The sequence below is a fragment of the Pezoporus flaviventris genome, unplaced genomic scaffold (genome assembly GCF_033815535.1).
Source record: "Pezoporus flaviventris isolate CSIRO_AGI_PZ_B2104156 unplaced genomic scaffold, CSIRO_AGI_Pfla_v1 ptg000154l, whole genome shotgun sequence".
Classification (NCBI taxonomy): Eukaryota; Metazoa; Chordata; class Aves; order Psittaciformes; family Psittacidae; genus Pezoporus; species Pezoporus flaviventris.
In genome coordinates this window covers 904,550-925,627 of record NW_026892702.1, presented here as the reverse complement: position 1 = coordinate 925,627, position 21,078 = coordinate 904,550, and the positions used below count along the sequence as shown (strand labels likewise).

Genomic DNA, 21,078 nt, shown 5'->3' with positions numbered 1-21,078 from the left:
GTGATGCAGGGAACTGTCATTCAGCATTTGTGAGCCAAGGTGAAGTACTACTGGTGGTAGGTTAGTGTGTGCTCCTTTCATCCCCCTCTGATGCTCAGACTGAAGATATGGAAGTAAACAGAATGGAGGTAATTCCTGCAATCTACATGTACAGAAATGGACAGGGATGAAACCTGCAGAGGCAGGAAAGCTGGAGAGGGACTTTGAACAAGGGCCTGTAGGGACAGGCCAAGGAGAATGGCTTTAACCTGCCAGAGGGGAGACTGAGATGAGCTCTTAGGCAGAAGCTCTTCCCTGTGAGGGTGCTGAGGCGCTGGCACAGGGTGCCCAGAGAAGCTGTGGCTGCCCCATCCCTGGCAGTGTTCAAGGCCAGGTTGGACACAGGGGCTTGGAGCAAGCTGCTCTAGTGGAAGGTGTCCCTGCCCATGGCAGGGGTTGGAACTGGGTGAGCTTTAACGTCGCTTCCAACCCAAACCAGTCTGGGGTTCTAGGATTGTATGATCTTGGTGCTTACTAACCTTTGATATTGAGGTCACAACATGTCTTAACAGATGAGGAAACCAGTATCAGTGTTGCCAATTACTTGCAAAAGGTTTAAGACTGTTCCATTTTTAGGCTTTTATTGATTTGTATTTCAATGGCTGCCTACAAAGCAACTTCTTAATGTTATGTTTAGAATTGCTACTCATGCAAAACTAGGTGCACTTCTCCTTGACAAGCTAGGGTGTATGGGAAGTGTCCTAAAATGACTTCTGCTTGGTTGGGATGGTGGGTGACCCAAAACCATGTTCAGACTGACGCTGTGAGATGCTTGGCCACTGTGGGATGGGACCATGGGGATGGGATGTTTCTGCTCCCTGGGAGCAGGGTCATCTCAGGCTGTGTGAGGATGTTCCCAAAGCCACGGAACTTCGTGGTTAGGTCTCATTGTTATTTCTTTAGTTGTTCCTGGGTCTGAAAGGCTTTTCCTGCTCATGTTGCTGCACCCTGTGGTGCTGCTCAGGTGTCTGCATGCACCAGCTGGGAGAGGGGAGTGTGAGTGTCCAGTGGTGGGGAGAGGAAGGCCCTTGGTCCCAGTACCAGGGCAGGGGCCACTGAGCTGGCCCAGTCTGATGGCAGTTGTGTGCTCAGCAGCTCTCCTTTCCCTTCATTGACTGAAAGCACTAAGAAAATAAGAGGCAAATGGGATTGGCTGCCCTGCTCAGACAAACCAGCCTTTGCTTTTAATGAGAGCGCTTTTTGTTTGATCTGTGTTTTTTGGGGGGGGAAATGATGAATTTTAGCCATTATGAAAACAAAAGCCATGGTTATTTGTCCGGATTGTTTTATAAGAAGCATATGTGTGCTTTATTATTCTTTTGCTTCAAGTGTGGGGATTGTTTTCAGTTGGGAGGTTGCCTTAGAAGAATGTGAACTTGTGACTCACTGAGAAATGGAGCATGTATTAGCAAAATTGTGAGGTTTCCTATTATGTTTTCATAACTGGAATGTCTCAGAATGAAGGGATCTCTTTTGCCCTCAGTTAAAGAATGGCTTTTACTGCCATTGAGACAGACCGGATTCTTTTCTAGAAATACTTGTATTGCTTTCAGTACACTTTTACTCTACCCACCATTGTCCATTTCCCTTTCTCCTCTCCAGCATGGCAGTTCCTCTCTCCCAGTGTTCTGCCTGTGCAGCTCATTCTCAGCCATGTCCCTATTTGGTTTCTACATCTTGACTTTTCAGTAACAATGCAGTCAGCAATAGAGACCAAGGTATGGCTTAACATGGTGAGCTCAGGAAGGGGTGGCCTCAGCTAATGGTATCTGAGGAATTCCAGCTTTTCTCTACAACAATCAAATGAGAAACATGAAATCAACATTGAATGCAGAGCTGAATGCTTTGTGATAAGCTTTTGCAAGGATATTAGAGAAAATACAATTAGTAGAGCTAACCCTGTGACATGGTACTGCATGCTGTCACATTAATGCAGCAGATGAAACCCAGAGACTACAATTCAGGAACTGCTGGCCCATACCTTGCTGTCCTGTATTCAAGCTACATAATTGAATTAGATGTTTCTATTAAATCAGGTCTGCCTGAAAAATGGCAAAGAACCACCAGAAGATGAGCTTCTAGATACTTGTTGGAGAGAGTCCAGAGGAGGCCATGGAGATGCTGCGAGGGCTGGAGCAGCTCTGCTCTGGAGCCAGGCTGAGAGAGCTGGGCTGGGGCAGCCTGGACAAGAGAAGGCTCCTGAAGGGGAGACCTGAGAGCAGCTCCAGTGCCTAAAGGGGCTGCAGGAAAGCTGGAGAGGGGCTTGGGACAAGGGCCTGTAGGGACAGGCCAAGGGGAATGGCTTTAACCTGCCCGAGGGGAGACTGAGATGAGCTCTTAGGCAGAAGCTCTTCCCTGTGAGGGTGCTGAGGCGCTGGCACAGGGTGCCCAGAGAAGCTGTGGCTGCCCCATCCCTGGCAGTGTTCAAGGCCAGGTTGGACACAGGGGCTTGGAGCAAGCTGCTCTAGTGGAAGGTGTCCCTGCCCGTGGCAGGGGTTGGGACTGGGTGAGTTTTAAGGTCCCTTCCAACCCAAATCAGTCTGGGATTCCATGATACTGATCTCCCCCCTAAAGTGAAGCAAAATATTTCCTGCTGATTGGAACAACTGTCTCATTTGAACTCCAGTGAAGCTTTCCTGCTGCTTTTGATACAGGGGGAGAACTGGGATAGGGAGAATTGTTTTGTATTGACCTGAATTTTCCATCTGGCCTATGAACCAAAACATAAACTGGTTCCACAGTTCCAAGTGCTCTCTGGACTACCTCATGGCTGTGCATTAGGGGATGTGAGCACATTCATTCCAGTAACAATTCCAGTCATGGGTACATCATCTCCTGTGCAGAGGCTGAAGGAGAAACCCAGGGCGCAAAGGTCTCCTCTCCGCTGGCAAGCAGGAGTAGATGACTTTCATGTAAGAGCATCACAGGGCTGGGAGAAATGTACCACAGCAGTGAGAGCTGGTCAGCAACTGGAGATACAAGGAACCATTCCTGCTAAATGAGGGTTCTGGCTGCTGACAATGAGCTGATGTTCATAATCAAGTGAGGAGCTCGCTGTGTTTGGGGCCCTTTTTTTTCCCTCATGGCCGATGCAGAATCCTCCACTGACCGTGTTAGAGCAAAAGGTGAATCTCAATGCGTGACTGCAGAACTGGAGGATAAGTGAGAGATGCTTCTCCTTTGGGGAACTGAGATCCACAGACCGCCCCAAAGGCTCATCTTTAATGTTAAATTACAGGGGAGGTGTGTGGTGTGTGGAGTTTCTAAGCCTGTGGTAACTGCTTGTGGTTACTTCCCTTTGGAAGCCTTCTGAAGCCTTCTGTGTGGTGGGGTTCAAAGCTCAGTCGATGAGAAAGCTGTAGCTAAAGCTGGAAGCCGAGCTGAAGGCTGGAGGGAGCCACACATACCTTCTAGAGCAGGACCCTCTCCATCTTGCTGCTTCACTTCCTTATTTGAATTCAGCTAAACCCACAGAGTTATACATTTTCAAAGCATATTTGTCTTCTGTGGGAGAGGCAGTTAAGGACCTGGGAGCTGGGATGGTGAGTTTTGGAGCTCTGGAAATGGCGCTAAAGCTTCTGAAATGGTTTTGTGACATCTGAGCCTCCTGTATGTTTTGCAGTGGAGGATTCAGTGGTGGGATGTAATTAACATTTAAATGGATCAGGCTCTTACAGAGCATTCCTCTGGCTGGCTGCAGACACTGCTACCTGGGACTTCCCCTGCCAGCAGAGAGCGCGGGAGCTCTTTGTTCTTAGTGGGTGTCTCATTGCTGCAGTTGGTGGGGATGGGGATGAATCACTGATGGTTTAATCCTTAGTCACAAGAGTTCTTGGAAACGAGCTGTTATCATTCCTGGAAATATCTGTTGTTCCTAAGGCACAGACTCTGCCATGGGAAAACGTTAGTGAGCCTTTGAACCCCCTGGTGCAGGTGCATCTGAAATCACAGAATCACAGACTCACAGACTGGTTTGGGTTGGAAGGGAGCTCAAAGCTCATCCAGTTCCAAGCCCCTCTCCAAGTTTCTTATAGGCCCCTTTAGGTATTGGAAGACTGTTGTAAGGTCTCCCCAAACACTCTCATGAGTGAACATCCTCCCTGTCCCAATGTGGTGCTGGTTTACATTTAAAAGTAGTGTTCAGGATGGAGAAGGATGCATCGGGAACTAATCCTGCCCGTGGTATTACTGGAATGTGAGCGATATCCCTGAAAATCATCAGTCTCCCTTAAGACACCCGTAGGCAGTTTAACTGATGATGAGAATGTATCCAAGAGCCATAGAGTGCCTTGGTTCACGTGACCTCGCAGAGCTGGTCAGAAGATGGTGTGGACAGTCATTAGGTGATGGGTGCTCAGGGCGCACAGGTCCACGCTCACTTCCCAGCCTGAGGAACATGTGCTGGGCACTAATGTGGGGAGAAACTCTAGGGGCATGGGATGGACTCAGACCTCACTGAAGCAGCACGTGCTGTGGGGCATGGGGGTGTGGGGGGGATGCAGGACAAGCCCAGCAGTTCCCAGAGTTTCTTGCCTTGGTACAGACCTCCTCAGCATGCTTCCTCAGGAGCTGGGAGCTGTGCCCTCTTGGCTGCTTGCTAAGTTGTTTGGGTTTAGGATTCTTTGTGGGGAAAACTACATTTTCATTTTCCTCTTCTTTCCACTCCCAGTTATAACTATTTGGTGCAGTGCCATGTCCATTAGGCACAATCCTTTGTGGCTTTTATATGCAGAGCGAATTGGATGAGGGCGAGGAAGAGCTGACCCTGGCTTTGCAGAGGAGGGTGGCTGAGCCCTGCTCCATTGTCGGTGCAGATACAAAGCAGCAGAGGTTGCGTTTCCTTGCAGGTAAAGTAGGAAACATGATCCTTGGCACTGTTTGCAAAAATACAGGCAAATTACAGCAATGCCATTAAATGTCATTTAGAGCACGTGTTCTCAATAAGAGCTGGAGAATGGATCGGTACAAGGGGGATGGAGCAGCAATAGCCACAAACCCACTTCTCAGGGTAGCCTATCTATCGAGTTCTGACCTGCTGAAATAAAGCTGCATCCCACCCCTGTACTGCAGCTGATGATGCATAATAACCCTTTGTTCTTCCCTCCCTCTGCAACTGAGGAAGAAAGTTAACATTGGCCTTGCTGCCAGGTGATGTTTTACCTGCATAAAGCTGAGATGGCCACACAGTTACTTCAGAAGATACAGTAATAAGCAAGAAGTTGCCCAAAGTTCCCAGTTCACAGAATCCCAGAGTGATTTGAGTTGAGGTTTAAGCATCTCTTGAAGGTGAGTCTTCAGAGCACTACAGAGATGTGGCAGGACCAAACCCTTTTTGGGCATAAGCCTAACTGATTTTAAAAGAAGTATTCAATCTATATCATATCTGTTTTCATTGGGGACCATTAATTCTCATCTGCATGACATCTTTACCCACTCCATGGCTCTGCAGTGTGTTCAGTGTCTCTCCCCATACCATGGGATAAATCCAAGTAGGAACAAATGACAGAAAAGGCCTCTACAAAGCCAAGGGAGAGTGGCAGGGCCATGCCCCGCTGGCCATACCCACATAGTCACATACACAGGCTTCTCCTTAAGGCTTTCTACTTAGTTTAAAATAATGCAGCACTTTTGTTTCTTTATTGTCTCTACTTCCTCTGTGTTTAATTGCAGCCCAGGATTTTACAATGTGTATTGCACAATACCTGCATGGTCTGAAATGGGGTTTGTGTCTTTTAAATGTCATTTCGCATTGTAAGGAGAAATTCCATATGGAATCATTTTCTTTAGCTTAAAAGTCCTCAAGATTAGGAGGTTTATTTCTGTTACATGTGCTCCTTACGAGGCGCAGCACAGAAACGTGGAAGGTGGAAAAATCACTGAGTTTCTCTAGAGGAATTTTGTATCTTTTTAATTAAACCAGCTTTGTTCATAGAGGTTCAAAATGTGTCACTAGAAAATGCAGCCATTTGCTTTCTGCATTCACTTGGGGTGAACTTGGCACCTTGCTGAAAAAACCTTAGACAAGGTAGGTTTTGGTAAGAGACTTGAACTGATTCTTGCCCAACTCAGTATTGGTTGTCATTGACATTACACAGCGTTGGGTGAACCCATCCTGCTGCCAAAACAGGAGTTGGCTGAATGACTGCTCCCCCCTCAGTGTGTCCATTGCATATATAAGAATATGTTTTAGTTTTTTAGATACAGCTGGGCTACCTGCACTCATGGTGGCACTGACACATCCAGAGCCTTTCTTTGCCTTTCAGAAAACCACCTCAAAGGCTTGCTGGGGCTCCCAGGAGTTTTCACACAGGGCAGGTTTCAGGGGTTTACTAGGAGAGAATGTGCACAAAACAGCTGGTAAGAGTAAAGATTCACTGATTGTTTCCTGGGTGAGTTAGATTTGTTATGTATTCCATTAAAAATTAATTACAATCTTATTAATTTGCAAGGCAGAGGTATAAGCTTCTGCCAAAGGGAGACCTGACATTTAGCATTTTGTTCTTAACCTTTTCCATCCATGAATTTCATCCGTAATGAACTGGTTGGTGGATGTGATCCTGCATTTTGGTCCCGTTAGACCCCCTCCTTTTGAGGGGTTCCTGGGTTTTCTGCATTCTGCATCTTTTCATCAGTGACTGTCATTTTTGCAGCGTCATGGGGCATTCACTGGTGTTTGACACAGAGTGACAAAGTGGTGAGAGATGTTCCTCATTGGTAAATAACTCCTCTGGGTTGGATGCCTCACTTTCCCCTTGCAAGACACACAGGGAGTCTCAGTTAGAAAGTGGGTTTCTCTTGCTAGGGGGGCTCAGCAGAACCAGTGAATAATGCAACAGGAGTTTGCAAGAAGGCAGCAGCAAATGCGCTGCTGTAGCTCAGCAGCCCGCGGGCACCGCTTTTGTTGTGATCACAGCAGGTTTCCAGTGATGTGTGCACAAAGGAGGAGCAGAGAATGAACAGAAAGTAGTTGATGGCTTTCCTCAAAGGCACTTTGCTAACTCAAAAATATAAGCCTTGTGGTTTATATGGTTTTGAAATGTAACCGCAGATATTGAGAACTGGAAAACACTTGATGTACCATCTCCTCCAGTTTTGGTGCCTGATGCAGGGTGGGGAAATGGGTCTTCAGAATGAAAAATGTCCAAAGGAAATAAGTTCATGTTAAAATTTTTAAACCAGGAGCATATTGTTTGGAGAAACTGTCAGATGAAGAATCGTTGGATCCCAGACTGGTTTGTGTTGAAGGGACCTCAGAGCTCATCCAGCTCCAACTCCTGCCACGGGCAGGGACACCTTCCACTAGAGCAGCTTGCTCCAAGCCCCTGTGTCCAACCTGGCCTTGAACACTGCCAGGGATGGGGCAGCCACAGTTTCTCTGGGCACCCTGTGCCAGCGCCTCAGCACCCTCACAGGGAAGAGCTTCTGCCTAAGAGCTCATCTCAGTCTCCTCTCGGCAGATTAAAGCCATTCCCCTTGCCTAGTCCCTACAGGCCCTTGTCCAATGCCCTTATCTAAGTCTTTCCCCAAGAAGTCTGCATCATTTGTGTCTTGATGGAGTGGGTGCAGATGGGCGTTTCTGAGAGCTCCTCCAAAGTGCTATAGCCTTGTTTTTGTCAAGCTTTGTGAGGTGTTTTGAGCTGTGAAGGATCAGCGTCAGACTAAGCACTTTCTCTTCCACTTGACCCAGGGACTGAATGGGATTAGCTGCCTGAGCCTAGGCTTGGCCTCTCCAGCATGGTAGACCTGGCCACCCTTGGCTGCTGTCAGATGGGAGCAGTCAGAGCTGGTGCTTTCCTACTTGCTCTGCTGCTTTTTATGCAGTTTTACATGGCCCCATCCTAGTTCTGTTTGCTTTGCTCACTGAATGGCCCTTACTCACAGCTGGGCACCTCCTCAGTGTGCAGGAGTCTCTAGAAGTGGAGATTTTGGGTGTTCCTGGGGTGACACATGAAGGTGTTTTTCTGGCCTCCATGACCTAGCCTTGCATTTACAGCCACTGTTCTGTCGTTGATTTAATACGTGTAACTTAGCAATCGCCACTTCTTGCTCCTACAGTGTCAGGAGGTTGCTCCAGAATGTTCCTGTTCTTGTCCTCTGAGTTGAGCCCAGATGCTTTGTGTTTTCTTGTCATGTATTTCTTCCTCTTTCCCTTTTGTGTTGGCTGATCATCTGCTCTCCATATTTGTTCTGGAAGGCTTATGAAACTCCATGGTTTCATGGTCCAGTCCTTTTTCTTTGTATACCCTGGCATTACTTTTGTGCTGCTTCTCTGGTTCCTTCTCAGGTGTTGGATGAGCAGGAATTTGGTATTCCTGCTGGAACGTAGCAGCGCTGTTACTGCTTCATTATCTATGCCAAGACACTCGTTTTTCACTCTTTAAGGGTCCAGGAGAGCCATGATGAGGTCCTGGAGGAGAAAGATGGTTTGTTCATTTCTTTCAGGAGCCAAAATGATGTGCACCTTCACACTGATGTCTGCTGTCCTAGTTGGAGGGTAGCTAGATACAATAGCCCAAGATCCAACGTGAACTGCGGTGTCTTTCCACTCTGGTGGGACAGGGCTGAAGCATAATGTTGCTTTGTTGTCTCATATATGTTTGGCTCTAGGAGTGACTGATTCTTATTTTAGCCTCTGACTGCCCTTCACCTTTAGGTACCTACAAGGCTTTACCAGGTAAGGAGGTAACAGGGTGCCCAGAGAAGCTGTGGCTGCCCCATCCCTGGCAGTGTTCAAGGCCAGGTTGGACACAGGGGCTTGGAGGAAGCTGCTCTAGTGGAAGGTGCCCCTGCCCGTGGCAGGGGTTGGAGCTGGAGGAGCTTTAAGGTCCTTTCCAACCCAAACCAGTCTGGGATTCTATGATTCTATGATACAGCACTGTTCTGACACCAGAGTACTGCAGTTAGGATTTCAGTGATTTCTCTCCTGTTCAGTCCCAGTTCTGGAGCACTGAGTGGGAGTTGCCTCTTTCTTATGCATGGAGAACACAGAGAGCATCTGGTCTCTGAACAGAGAGCAAAACCTTTGACAGATCATGCCAGAAGATGGGTGGTTGCCGTCCCCACGGTCGACCTTCTCTTGCTGCAGGGCTCTGCAGCACCCTGAGATGTGGTGTGGACATAACTACCCAGTGAGTGTGTTCCCTTCCAGGGCTGGGGAGGGCGAAGGTGGTTTTCTCCTGACCCATGCTTGCCCTGTGGCATGCTGGCAACATGCTGAGTCCTTTCAGATTGGCTTGAGAGATGGTTGCCATGCATCTATGTATTGAAAAACCTGAGATCACATTTCTGTGACAGGGAGGTGAGGTAGGAAAAAGTCACATAAGAAAAGGGCATGGTTTTTTGCTTGAGGTTTAGAAAGCTTTTTAACAAGTTGAATTATTGGCTGGATCTGGAGCAAACCACTGCTTTCCTAACTGCTCTCATTTCCTGTATCATTCCAGCTTGGTCACTGCATTAATTACAGCTCAGATTTACAGTGTATTTGGTTACACACTGGGCTGCAGGCTACTTTTTTTCCTGTGTGTGTATAAATTTCTTTGGGAGCCAGGCCAAGAGGAGGGGGGATGCGTGTGTGTGTGTATATATATATACATATATGTGCATGTGCACACACACATGGGCTGAATTTAATGTTTAGTCACTAACTTTGTGGAGAGATCTGGATTTTCTGCTGTTTTGTTGTAAAAAGAGACTTTTCCAAGGAGCTGCAGTAGCGAGAACAGGCAGTGTTTGGAGAGTTCAGGATTTCAGAACAACCAGAGAAGAGAGAAAATAGTATCTTCTGAATTGTAAATGTGGCACTTTTAATTTGGCTGCTGTCTCCCAGAGGTTCTGGGTAAGGGGAGCACTGTTGTACTCTTGGCTCGACCAGCAATCAGCTTGCTACTGAAACTAGTTCATAAACTCAGTGCTTCAGAGCGGGGTTGGATGAGGTGGAGCTTTTCTCAGTTGAAGTAGCTTTTTGTGACCTGAAATATGAAGTGAGAGGGGAGACTAAGCAAGAAATCTACCACTTGGAAATGAGCTATTTAGGAACCATAGAATGCAGAAGGTGATTGAAAGGGTGTTTCCATTTCAGTTGAATGTTTTTCTTTGGCTTTATAAAAATATAAGAGGAGGTGCTCACTGAATGCACGGGGGGTGTTTCTGGAGAACTCATTCATACTTCTGAATTCATTCTTCACATTTAAACTGTTGATGCAGTAGAAGATTTTTCATTCAGAACACTCTGAGTCATGGTTTCGTAAGTAAATGATTGGGAAATAAATAGAAACAGATATCAAAAGTCTTACTGCTTTTAAAATGAAATATCCCAAAATATTTGGTTCAGAAATAGTGGTATGACGAATAATACTGGTATGAATTAGAACTAGATCATAGAATCATTGAATCCAAGACTGGTGGGTTGAAGGGACCTTAAGGCTTATCCACTTCCAGCCCCCTGCCACGGGCAGGGACACCTTCCACTAGAGCAGCTTCCTCCAAGCCCCTGTGTCCAACCTGGCCTTGAACACTGCCAGGGATGGGGCAGCCACAGCTTCTCTGGGCACCCTGTGCCAGCGCCTCAGCACCCTCACAGGGAAGAGCTTCTGCCTAAGAGCTCATCTCAGTCTCCCCTCGGGCAGGTTAAAGCCATTCCCCTTGGCCTGTCCCTACAGGCAAGAGAAAACTTCCAAATCACATCCTTTTGAAATAATTGATCGCTGTTTTTCAGCCTTGCCACTAATCCCAGCAGCATTTCATGTTTCCCCTTCCTCAGACCGCATCTGACCCAGGCTGCTCCCAGCCCCCTGGCTGGCCCGGCTGCGCTCACACACACGCTGCCAAGCACCTAGAGCCCGAGCTTCCCAAATTCACCCACTTGCATCTTCCATCCACAGCTTGTGATGAGGTTAAACACTTCAGAGCCATTTCATTACAAATTAGTGTGTTGATAATCCTTTCCAACCTGTGCAAGGTGCTTCCTCTTCAAGGACCGTTTTGGTTTGATATTAACAGAGGAAGGAATGTGTTGGATGCAGCACAGTTGTTGTACATGCACCAGTACAGCTTTTCAGTATTGGAGCCCATGCGGGTGTTTAGTTAAAGTTGATGTCTGTTATTTTGTGAGGGTTTCAGAGCGAGGATTTTAGCACTTTAATCCTGAGTGACAGTTGGAAGGGTGGTGGTTTCAAACACAGTGGCATGGAGTAGCTGATTTCTCCTGGGTGAAACAATGCCCCAGTGTGTCTGGGCTGCCTGTACAGAGCCAATAAATCTGTTTTGTTTTGTTTTTCTCCCCCCTTTCTCCCTCCCTCCCTCCCTCCCTCCCTCCCTCCCTCCCTCCCTCCTCCAGGCCGGGACCCACTGCTATTGCTGAAAGCCCTTCAACTCCTCTGGACAAAGAAAGAGATGGAGAAGGTAAGGCTGAGCTGGCCCTTCACGCTGCAGTTAATAACTGCATGCAGAGCATGTCCAGACGCAGAACGCTTAGGTCAGACCTGCAATTCTTCATGATCGCTTTCAGTTCCAGCACACAGGGGAAGAGCCTTTGCATTTGCAGCAACAAGTGAAAAGAAAAGGTAGCTCTGTGTGATGTGAAGCAGCTCAGGGGCTCATAGAAAAGAGCTGAAGTTTACGGAGCTGCCTTACAGAGCAGGGGAGAAAAAAAATCAAAGTTGCTTTTGTTTTCTTTTAAACACTTTTTTTGACCATTAAATGGAGGATCTTTGGGGGAGGGGAGGAATATTTCTAGTTGCTGAAAAAATTAGGGTTGAAGTCCATAGAAAAGTGCTCTTTGCCAAGTAGAATGAAATCAAAGCCTTCAGTCAAAGTATTTTTATTGTTTTCTCTGATTCGGTTTGGGTTTGCCATTTACAGTGGTGAATGCAATTTGCACTCCCTAAAATCAGTGCTGTCTTTTGATAGAGCACCCTGTGAGCTCTACTGGCAATTTCTCATAGGGAGTAAAATTTACTTAATCTGAATTGGGAGCTTGAAAACTAACAAAAGCAGTGGATCTGTCAGCTCAGTGGTGAGTTTCCCATGTTTAATCCTGCATTGTTCAGGCAGGTTCTGAGCAGAGATGGTTTCCTAGAAGACCGCAGACCTGCAGCTCACCACAGAGCTGTGTGAAATGTGTCTTGTGTGGCTGAGTACCTCAGAGTATGTGCTCCATCCTAGGTGTCTGGAGCGTTTAGTCATTCTCCTTGTCTGCCACACTTAGACTTTACATTACTGATAGCCTGGCTCCCAGCTGGAATGATTGAACAACTGGAAACACAGTGCGAGAGGTGCCTTTCTGAATGGTCCATCACAGACATAGGCTTGAGCTCAGCAACTCTGAAGCCTTGAGCTTTCTGTCAAGTTATATTAGAGTTGGAGGAAAAAAATATTGTTAGGCCTTGGGGGCAGTTTATGCCACAGAACAGCAGTGGGAAAGAGGAATCATCACAATCTCTGCACTGCAATCCCCAGGATGTGTGTGGATTGTGAAGGAAAATACTCTGAAAAAGACAGAGCCTCCCACTGAGGTGTCCTTGGGCAGGAGCACCACAGCTTCCCTGTGGAAAAGCTTGAGGAACCCCATGAGTAACACTCACATGTTTGGTTTGTTTTGGGAATGGTTATCATAGAATCATAGAATAGTTAGGGTTGGAAAGGACCTTATGATCATCCAGTTCCAACCCCCCTGCCATGGGCAGGGACACCTCACACTAAACCATGGCACCCAAGGCTTCGTCCAACCTGGTCTTGAGCACTGCCAGGGGTGGAGCATTCACAACCTCCCTGGGCAACCCATTCCAGTGCCTCACCACCCTAACAGGAAAGAATTTCCTCCTTATATCCAATCTAAACTTCCCCTGTTTAAGTTTTAACCCGTTACCCCTTGTCCTGTCACTACAGTCCCTAATGAAGAGTCCCTCCCCAGCATCCCTATAGGCCCCTTCAGATACTGGAAAGTCGCTGTGAGGTCTCCATGCAGCCTTCTCTTCTCCAGGCTGAACAGCCCCAACTTTCTCAGCCTGTCTTCATACAGGAGGTGCTCCAGTCCCCTGATCATCCTCGTGGCCTCCTCTGGCCTTGTTCCAACAGTTCCATGTCCTTTTTGTGTTGAGGACGCCAGAGCTGCACACAATGCTCCAGGTGAGGTCTCACAAGAGCAGAGCAGAGGGGCAGGATCACCTCCTTCGCCCTGCTGGTCACGCTCCTTTTGATGCAGCCCAGGATATGGTTGCTTTCTGGGCTGTGAGCGCACACTGAAGCCAGCTCATGTTCATTTTCTCATCGACCAACACCCCCAAGTCCTTCCCCGCAGGGCTGCTCTGAATCTCTTCTCTGCCCAACCTGTAGCTGTGCCTGGGATTGCTCCCACCCAGGTGTAGGACCTTGCACTTGGCATGGTCAAACTCCATGAGGTTGGCATCAGCCCACCTCACAAGCGTGTCGAGGTCCCTCTGGATGGCATTCCTTCCCTCCAGGGTATCAACCGAACCACACAGCTCGGTGTCATCGGCAAACTTGCTGAGGGCGCGCTCAATCCCACTGTCCATGTCAGCGACAGTGGGACATGTGGGTTTGCAGAGCACAGGGGCTGCAGCTCCCCAGTGTCTGGCCCCCTCGGCCTTCCCTTTAGGGCACGGCCAGGAGCGTGTATCTGAGCCTGGAGGATGTGTTTCTGAGCCACAGGCAAAGTCTTTTTATACAAGAGGGGGGCTGTGGTGGAGCCAGGCGGTGGCACAGCAACAGCTGCCCACAGCGTGGGGACCACAGCACGAACGTCCCCACTGTTACTGACACTGAGATGGGCTCGTCCATGCTCAGGTCATCACCGCCCTTCAGACAAGCCCTACACCTGCAGCAAGCATAAACCTTGTTGAGAGGCAGCTGGTGCCCTGCCCTTTGAGCTGCTGCTTACCTCATGGAATCATGGAATGGTTTGGGTTGGAAGGGACCTTAACGCTCATCCAGTGCCAACCCTCTGCCACAGGCAGGGACACCTTCCACTAGAGCAGCTTGCTCCAAGCCCATCCAGCCTGGCCTTGAACACTTCCAACTGTCTGGTTCAAATAGAGGGAAGTTGCCTTAAGCACACCTCAGTCTGCTGCACTGCCACTGAAAGGGCAGGGAGCTTCTCTGCCTTGGCTGGATGCGAATGGAAGTCAGTGCTGTCTATCCACTAGTGTCAGTCAGCCAGCCCACTGGCCTCAGATCGGTGACCACGAGCAGAAGGAGCACATCTGACCTCAGTTCTGGAACATGGCTATGAGAAGTGGTCATTTCTTCCATAGGAAGGACAGGTTTGGAATAACCAAGAAGCATCAACAGACTGCCCTGTTCTGTGTCCCTAGAAATAAGGGACCAGAACTGAATGAAGAACTATGTAGTTTGGGCATCAGCAAATTTTCCTATTCCCATGATCTGTCAGGCTGTAAAAATCCCCCAAGGAGCGTTCCCTGCCATGGGAATCAATTGAAATGGAAATGGCAATTACATGTTTGAGAGGAATCCTTCTCTGGCAGACGCAGGCAGGCAGCACAGCACTCTTTCCTCACTCATTTAAGTGTCTCATTCCTCTTTTACTTTGCTTCCATCCCCCCACCCCCCGCCCCAAACTGTCCAGACCATAGCTGAAGCCTTCAGATTGCTTGGAAGTGTTGAAGAAGGCTTTTCCCTGCTTGACAAAGTCTAGCTGGTATGAAGTCAAGGCTCGGTGTAGATAACAGCAGTCAGTGCTCCTGGCAGTTGTGTAAGTGCTGGCTCGCTCGTGCTCTCGCAGGAGCTGGTGTCTGCTAGAGCCCATCCTGCCAAAGCCTGGACTCGAGCCCAAGGAGGAGCTGAGCAGTGTGGTGAAAGCTCTTGTTCAGTCTAAATGTGCTGAAGTGGGGCTTGAGGTGAGGGGGGAGAGAAGGGAAGCTATTTAGAAACAGTGCTATTTAGTTGGTGAGTTGCTCTGTTTTCCCTTGGCTGTTGTGTTGGATATTTGTGGTTGAATAAGAGCTTGCCTTTCCCTTCTGCTGAATCTTGCAGTGAAGTTGGAGCCCTGTGTTTAACATCACAAATTCTTGCCACAGGGAAAAATACTTACAGGGAGAAATGTGTTATCTGAAGTCCCATCTCTGTTAGTCATCAGCTTTTTCATACTGCTTTTGATAATCTAGTGAGAAAGAAACAGTGTCTGTTGTAAATGATGGGGTTTGTGGTTTTTCCAGACATGAAGGACACTATGGAAAAGAGCTGCCTTCCAGTAAATAATGTCCATGAATAAAATAGAACAAATTCATTGGCAAATTTTCTGTAGGTTTTCTTTTGTTTTCCATGTTCTCTAAAAGTTGTTTCCATTGGAAGCTGCGACTGGGGCCGTGCACAGTAAATTACAAGTGCTGGCGGGAACGAGCATCTTTGGGATTTCGCTTTTTAGCCAGAAAAGAAAGAGAGCAGCTGCTCGTAGTGATTTCTTGTTTTCTGTCTCTGCTTTTGCCTCGCTCCACGCCAGTACATGTACCATGCAGTGAAAGGTGCTGTGTGGGGACTGGAGGATGCCACTTCTTCACCCTGCCAACCCCCCGAGCTCCCTGGAAACTACTTCTAATGTAAACATTATCAAGATATTGCTCAGTACTGCTAATTTATCACTTCTACCAGATGGGTAGTAAGTAGCCTATTAACATTCACAAAGCGAGTGGCCAATTCCTTCACATTTCTAAACACATCACCCCGGGATTCCTAAGATTTATGGCCTGGAGTTTTCCCATGTTCCGAGCCGCTGTGTACGGCCTTTAGACTCCTGGAGGAGGACAGTGCCTGGCATGCAGGGGCATGGGGCAGGCAGCAGAAAGTACCCTGCTCAGGTAGGTTTGGAGGGCAAGAGCAGGATTTGCAGGATGGCAGAGTTCAAACTCTGCTGTTTCAGAGAATCATTTCTTTCTTTTTAGTCTTGTGTGTAAAATCCAACTATTTCAATACTCACCAGTATTCCTGTTCTGGTGAGGAGTGTTACTGCATCGTGGCTGAAGTGGGTGTAAGGTCAAATATGAAAGTTTGTGGTACAAAAGTGAGACGGAGGGGTTTGTGTGCTTTATTACTTGTAGGTCTGTTAGAAGATGAGCAGGTTTTGAGCTGGGTTATCTACCTTCAGTACTGCCATTTTCCCAGTAACACCCCTTTCTCCAGCTCCCTTCTTTTCTCCCCCTCCCCCAAATTCCAAGCCCCTTTGTCTGCCCCATGGAACAACTTCTCTGTCTTTATGGGATAATTAGTGTGGACAATTGCTGCTTTTCCCATTGGGTTTGAGGTGCAGTGAGCCATGAAGGAATCTGTAATGACATGAAAAGTCACTGGAGGCGCGGATGGTGGCTGAATAGCAACAGTTACCTCTCTGAATAGATTAAATTAAAAAAAATAAAGCTTTGTGTTGGGCTGGGGGAAGGGAGGATTCACTAATCTCTTTGTACATGACAATGCGGGTTTGTATCTCAGCAGCTCAAGGAAGAAGCCAGGCGGGGCTTCGCAGGACTGCAGGACCCATTGGCAGGACTCCTGGACATGCTGGAGGGCAGCCGTGATTGGAAGGGGAAGGGGCATTCCCTCGGGTATTGCATCACCACGGAGCTGCAACTTTGGATAAAAGAGCATCCTGCTGCTCAACAGGTTAGAAAAAGAGAGAGCAAGAGAGCCAGGAGAAAGGGGAGGACAATTGATTTTCGTATCCCTCAAGTGTCCCCTGTTTCACTTTATTCCATAGTCTGATGTCTACAGTCCATACATCCACGTGTCCATACATCCATCTCGTACATCCTGGTGTCTCATACAGCCACGGTGTGAGGAGGTGTGAAATTCATACTGAGATGTTATCTGTTGTATGCTGGCCTGAAAACAAAATAGTATTAGAAGCTGTTTCCCCTTCCAAGCTGGGATTTCCATCTTTTCAGATCAAACCACTTTGATCAAGCCTTGGTCTCTCAGCCTTTGCAGGGCTGGAGGCTTTCCCACTGGAACTCATCCCTGCTGTCAGGATAAAACCAACTGCAGTAACCCACTCTGTATGTTCTTCCAGTTCTGCAAATAGAAGCCAGTTACTGTCGGATTGCTTAACTCCTGCCATATGCTGGGGATCTTTTATCATGTGGAATGCAGAAAATGGAGCAGTAATGGCTTTTCAGCAGCTGAATGATTAGCTTTGTAACATTGTGTCATCAGATTGTACCTCCCAATGTTTACGATTGCTTATGCCTTCATGTATTGTGTCCTACTGAGATTTTCCCTTTTTTGCGTGCTTCTGGCTCTGAACTGCAAAGATACTTCTATATTTGTGTTGTTTCAGTTCCCATTTTTCCAAATGGCTCCTTTTAGATGCTGACTCTGCCCTTGAAAGTATCTGCCGAGTGAAGTGCCGCTGGCACTGCGATTCCTGTGTCCTAAGAGAATGGTCATGTGGGCACACAAGGATTAATACTTGTATCCGTGCATCTTTTGATGATGCTTTGCTTTTCCTGCCCTTCTTGCTCCCAGGAGCAAGCCTGGCAATGAAAATTGAATTCCTGTGCCTGATAGGTGAGATCTCCCTTGAGGGGAGGTGTTGGATTCAAACATTTTCTGCTGGGAACAAGAGGGGAGGGTTTCTGCAGAGCCGTGTTAGTAAAGGAGGCATTTTTCCAGGTTCATATTTTACTTTTGCACAAGGCCATGTGCCTTGTCCAGAATTATCCTGCACACATTTCATGTTTTTAAATTGGATGCTGTGAAAAAAATGTGGATCATATTGTTCTGATTTCTGCTTGCAGACTCCATGGGGAAATTGGAGAATCCCTTCCCAAGGAATTGGCTTATTCCCCTGTTTAAACAATCTGCATTTTCAACTGCCGTTGAATTGTAGCCATCTCTACTAAACCTGTCTTTGATTTGCTTTTATTATTATCATCTTTTTCAGTCTGGCATCGAGCTGAAGAAGCTGCAGGCCCGTGTGCTGGGAATACTAGCCCAGTGCCCAGCTAATCTTCTTGACCCTTTGATTAGCATTTACCAGCTCCATACAGCAGACCGGAACTGTTTGCTTGGACATGTCAGTCATCTTTATCACAAGGGCGATTACAAAGAGGTGGGTCATGTCTTTCAAACACATTTACCTTCCCAGCTCCCCAGTTCTCTGTTAATGTCTGTGTCCTTCTTTTTTGGATGCATTTCAATGTGAATTCCGTTCCATGGCAGCAGCTGCACGCTGTGAATGGTGCAGCTCAGCCTGGTCTTCCATGGACAGGAGCAGGCTGTGTTCAACCTCAGTTTTACTAACGGCTGAGTACAGAATACCAGTGAATCCTTCCCCCAGCCCGTTTTTGACCTTTGAAAGTAATAGGTGAATAGGGTTTCATTTGGAGAATTCAAGGGGATGGTAGTGTTCTCTTGTTTTCCTTTTCCTTGGCATGAAGAAAAAAGGGAATTTAGTAGTTGGTGGCAGACCTGCTGTGCTACCTGCAGCCTGCCTGCAGCAAGGAGGGGTTGGGAAATCTCTGTTCCCACAGGATTACCCTAACCAGAGTGGTCCCAGTTTGAGGAGTTTTGAAGCCTCTCTACCATTGACGCTTATATTCACAACATGTTAGTACTCATGGATTTGAATTTGGGTGGCTGACACTAGCAGGAGTTCACCCAACCATGAATTTGATATGTTTTACCCTGTGGTTTAGAGTACTTGTAGAGTACTTGCATCACCTCTGGCATCACTGGGATATCTTGGAAGCCTTGCAGGTGTTTCCATGAGTAAGCTACAATGCTGTTAATGCCTGGGTTTTTCTTAAGGCAAAAGGCATATGTTTGTTCTTCTCAGAGGAAGATGGTTCATTGTTGTGGTGCAGAGCAGCTTGATCTTGCTTAGCAAAAGAAGCAATTCAATAGCATTTCAAAATGTCCCTCAGTGAAGCTGAATTCCTAAGGGAAGCTGTGGAATTTCTTTCTTGTTAATTTCTTTGAATAATGAAACAAGGATGTCTCGTATGTGATTAGAAGTTTACAGGTAGCTGCTTGAAACTTAATCTTTTACTCAATGAGGTTTTGAATGTGCTTGAAAATCCTGACAGAAACACATTGACTGTACTTGTGTGATCTTTAAGTTCATGGCTCAAAGATACGTGTTGTTTTCATTAGAAATGCAGTTCTTTCTAGATCTGGTTTTGGGCAGCTCTGAATTATTTGTATGTGTAGAATTGTTTTTCTCTTCTTTCTTCCACAGAAAAGCTCATTTACTGCTCATTCCCAGTGTGAAGAACAGGAAACCTCAACTGTTGCCTACCCTCAGCCATAACTTTCTTCTGCTTTTGTTTTGTTGCCAGAAGGATGAATAGAATTATCTTCAAGAATAACAGGAAATCTTTTACTGCGCTTGGGGACTGATCTTACCTAATTTCACAGCAACTACCCCAAAAACCCTGGAAGTAAGGCTTGGAGCACTTGCAGTGGGCTGTGGCGTGTCTGTTCGGGCCGCTGTTTCCCATCTTTTAGATGGGGCAGTAAGGCAGATTCACATGTAGGAATTTTGGCTCTTCTGTCTCTCACCTGAAAGGACAGAAATCCTTATAAGTCCTTGCTGTCAGTATTTAATTCCTTGCTCTAATTACAATAAGACACTAGTCATCTATGCCAGAGCACGTTATTCCCTTCACTGCTTTGATGTATTTCCTACTGTGGTGTGCAAACCACAGAGTTCCCAGCTCTGCCCCGTAGGTTAAGGCTCCTTTCCCTCACGGAGGTTTTTCAGGAAGAGCTCTTCAGAAAATGAGATCTCAGAGATCCCTGGGAGTGTTCATGGTGGTCAGTTGTTCCTGAAGCACATCTGTGCCCTGTTCTGGTAGAGCTGGTCAAAGGCTGAGCTGGTTTATGAGTCAGGGCTGCCCCATCCCTAGCAGGGTTCAAGGTCAGGTTGGACACAGGGGCTTGGAGCAAGCTGCTCTAGTGGAAGGTGTCCCTGCCCGGGGCAGGGGTTGGAGCTGGAGGAGCTTTAAGGTCTCTTCTAACACAAACCAGTCTGGAATTCTGGGATTCTGCTCGCAGTGGCCGGGGGTTTGCTGTGAGCTGCTGGAGTGCCACAGGACGGGGCAGGGCACTGCTCTTTGGTGGAAGATGGTGCAGGTGGAGGTAGCTTCTTTCTGACTTCGCAGTGTAACTAAAACAGTAGCTGTGGTGAGGAGGCACCTGATGGGAGCACTGGCCAGCGGATGGCACTGGTGCTCCCATGCTGCGGGAAACCAAGTTGGTGCAGTAACAGTTAAAGAAAAAAGCAGGGATGTGTAAGTGGGATTTTGAGGTGTCTGGCCCATGAAGGCGTTTGGGGGTTTTATCCATTTCTTTGTGAATGCTGTTTGCAGCTGTAGGAGCATCATGGCAGCTCCTGGCCTTGAGGGGCTCCCGGCTCTGCTCTTAATGGCCCACGTGGCATGAAGACACCAAAGGGTTTTCCGTTCCCGCTCGGGTGGTTCCAGGTGAACTGTGGCACTTTGCCCCCTGCCCTGCAGCCCCTAGGCCAGGCCGTGGGTGCACCCTGCCCTCCACCCCGGCTGTCCCGGCCAGCCCGCTCTGTGGGGCAGGCGATGGCTGCTGGTGGGGCCGGGACAATGCGGGGATTCAGCAGACCGGGGGTAATGCAGCGCGAGCGAGTCTGAGAGAGGCCCTGAATAGGCCAGGCTGTGCTTGAGAAGAATGAGGGGTAGGCAGAAGGCAAGCTAGTGTTTCATGGTCATCTTATGTTACACTTCAGCCTTTCAAAGAGTGTCTGGGGCTGGTTGAATGAACCTCTCTTGCGCTGCGAATGCGGGAGCCTAAAGACAAAGGGAACTCTTGTCACTGGCAGGCCCCTTTCGGGAATAAAAGCCATTGTCACATGAACAGGGGCAGTCTGGCAGGCTGTGCATGCTTCAGTGCCCCATGATATCGCTGCGTCTCAGCAGAAATCACATTCAGGGCCCTGTCAGCTTTGATTAGCGGGGTCTCATGACTTAATGTGCTGCGATATTTCATGTCTAAGGGTGGCGGCTGTCTTTCTGTGGGATGAATGCCCTCTATTGTCCATGG

General features: G+C 47.7%; 2 protein-coding genes across 2 annotated transcripts in view; one reads left to right on the top strand and one right to left on the bottom strand.

Moving 5' to 3' along the window:
- Window positions 1-21,078, top strand: part of EXD3 (exonuclease 3'-5' domain containing 3) — a 288,632-nt gene that overhangs the window by 80,719 nt on the left and 186,835 nt on the right. The window contains 3 exon segments of the mRNA XM_061479599.1: window positions 11,375-11,439; window positions 16,498-16,668; window positions 17,948-18,115. Of these exon segments, the coding sequence (XP_061335583.1) occupies window positions 11,375-11,439; window positions 16,498-16,668; window positions 17,948-18,115 (404 nt within the window).
- The window catches only part of LOC133283116 (ectonucleoside triphosphate diphosphohydrolase 8-like), a 157,825-nt gene that overhangs the window by 112,560 nt on the left and 24,187 nt on the right, over window positions 1-21,078 (bottom strand). The gene's annotated exons all lie outside the window — the stretch shown is intronic.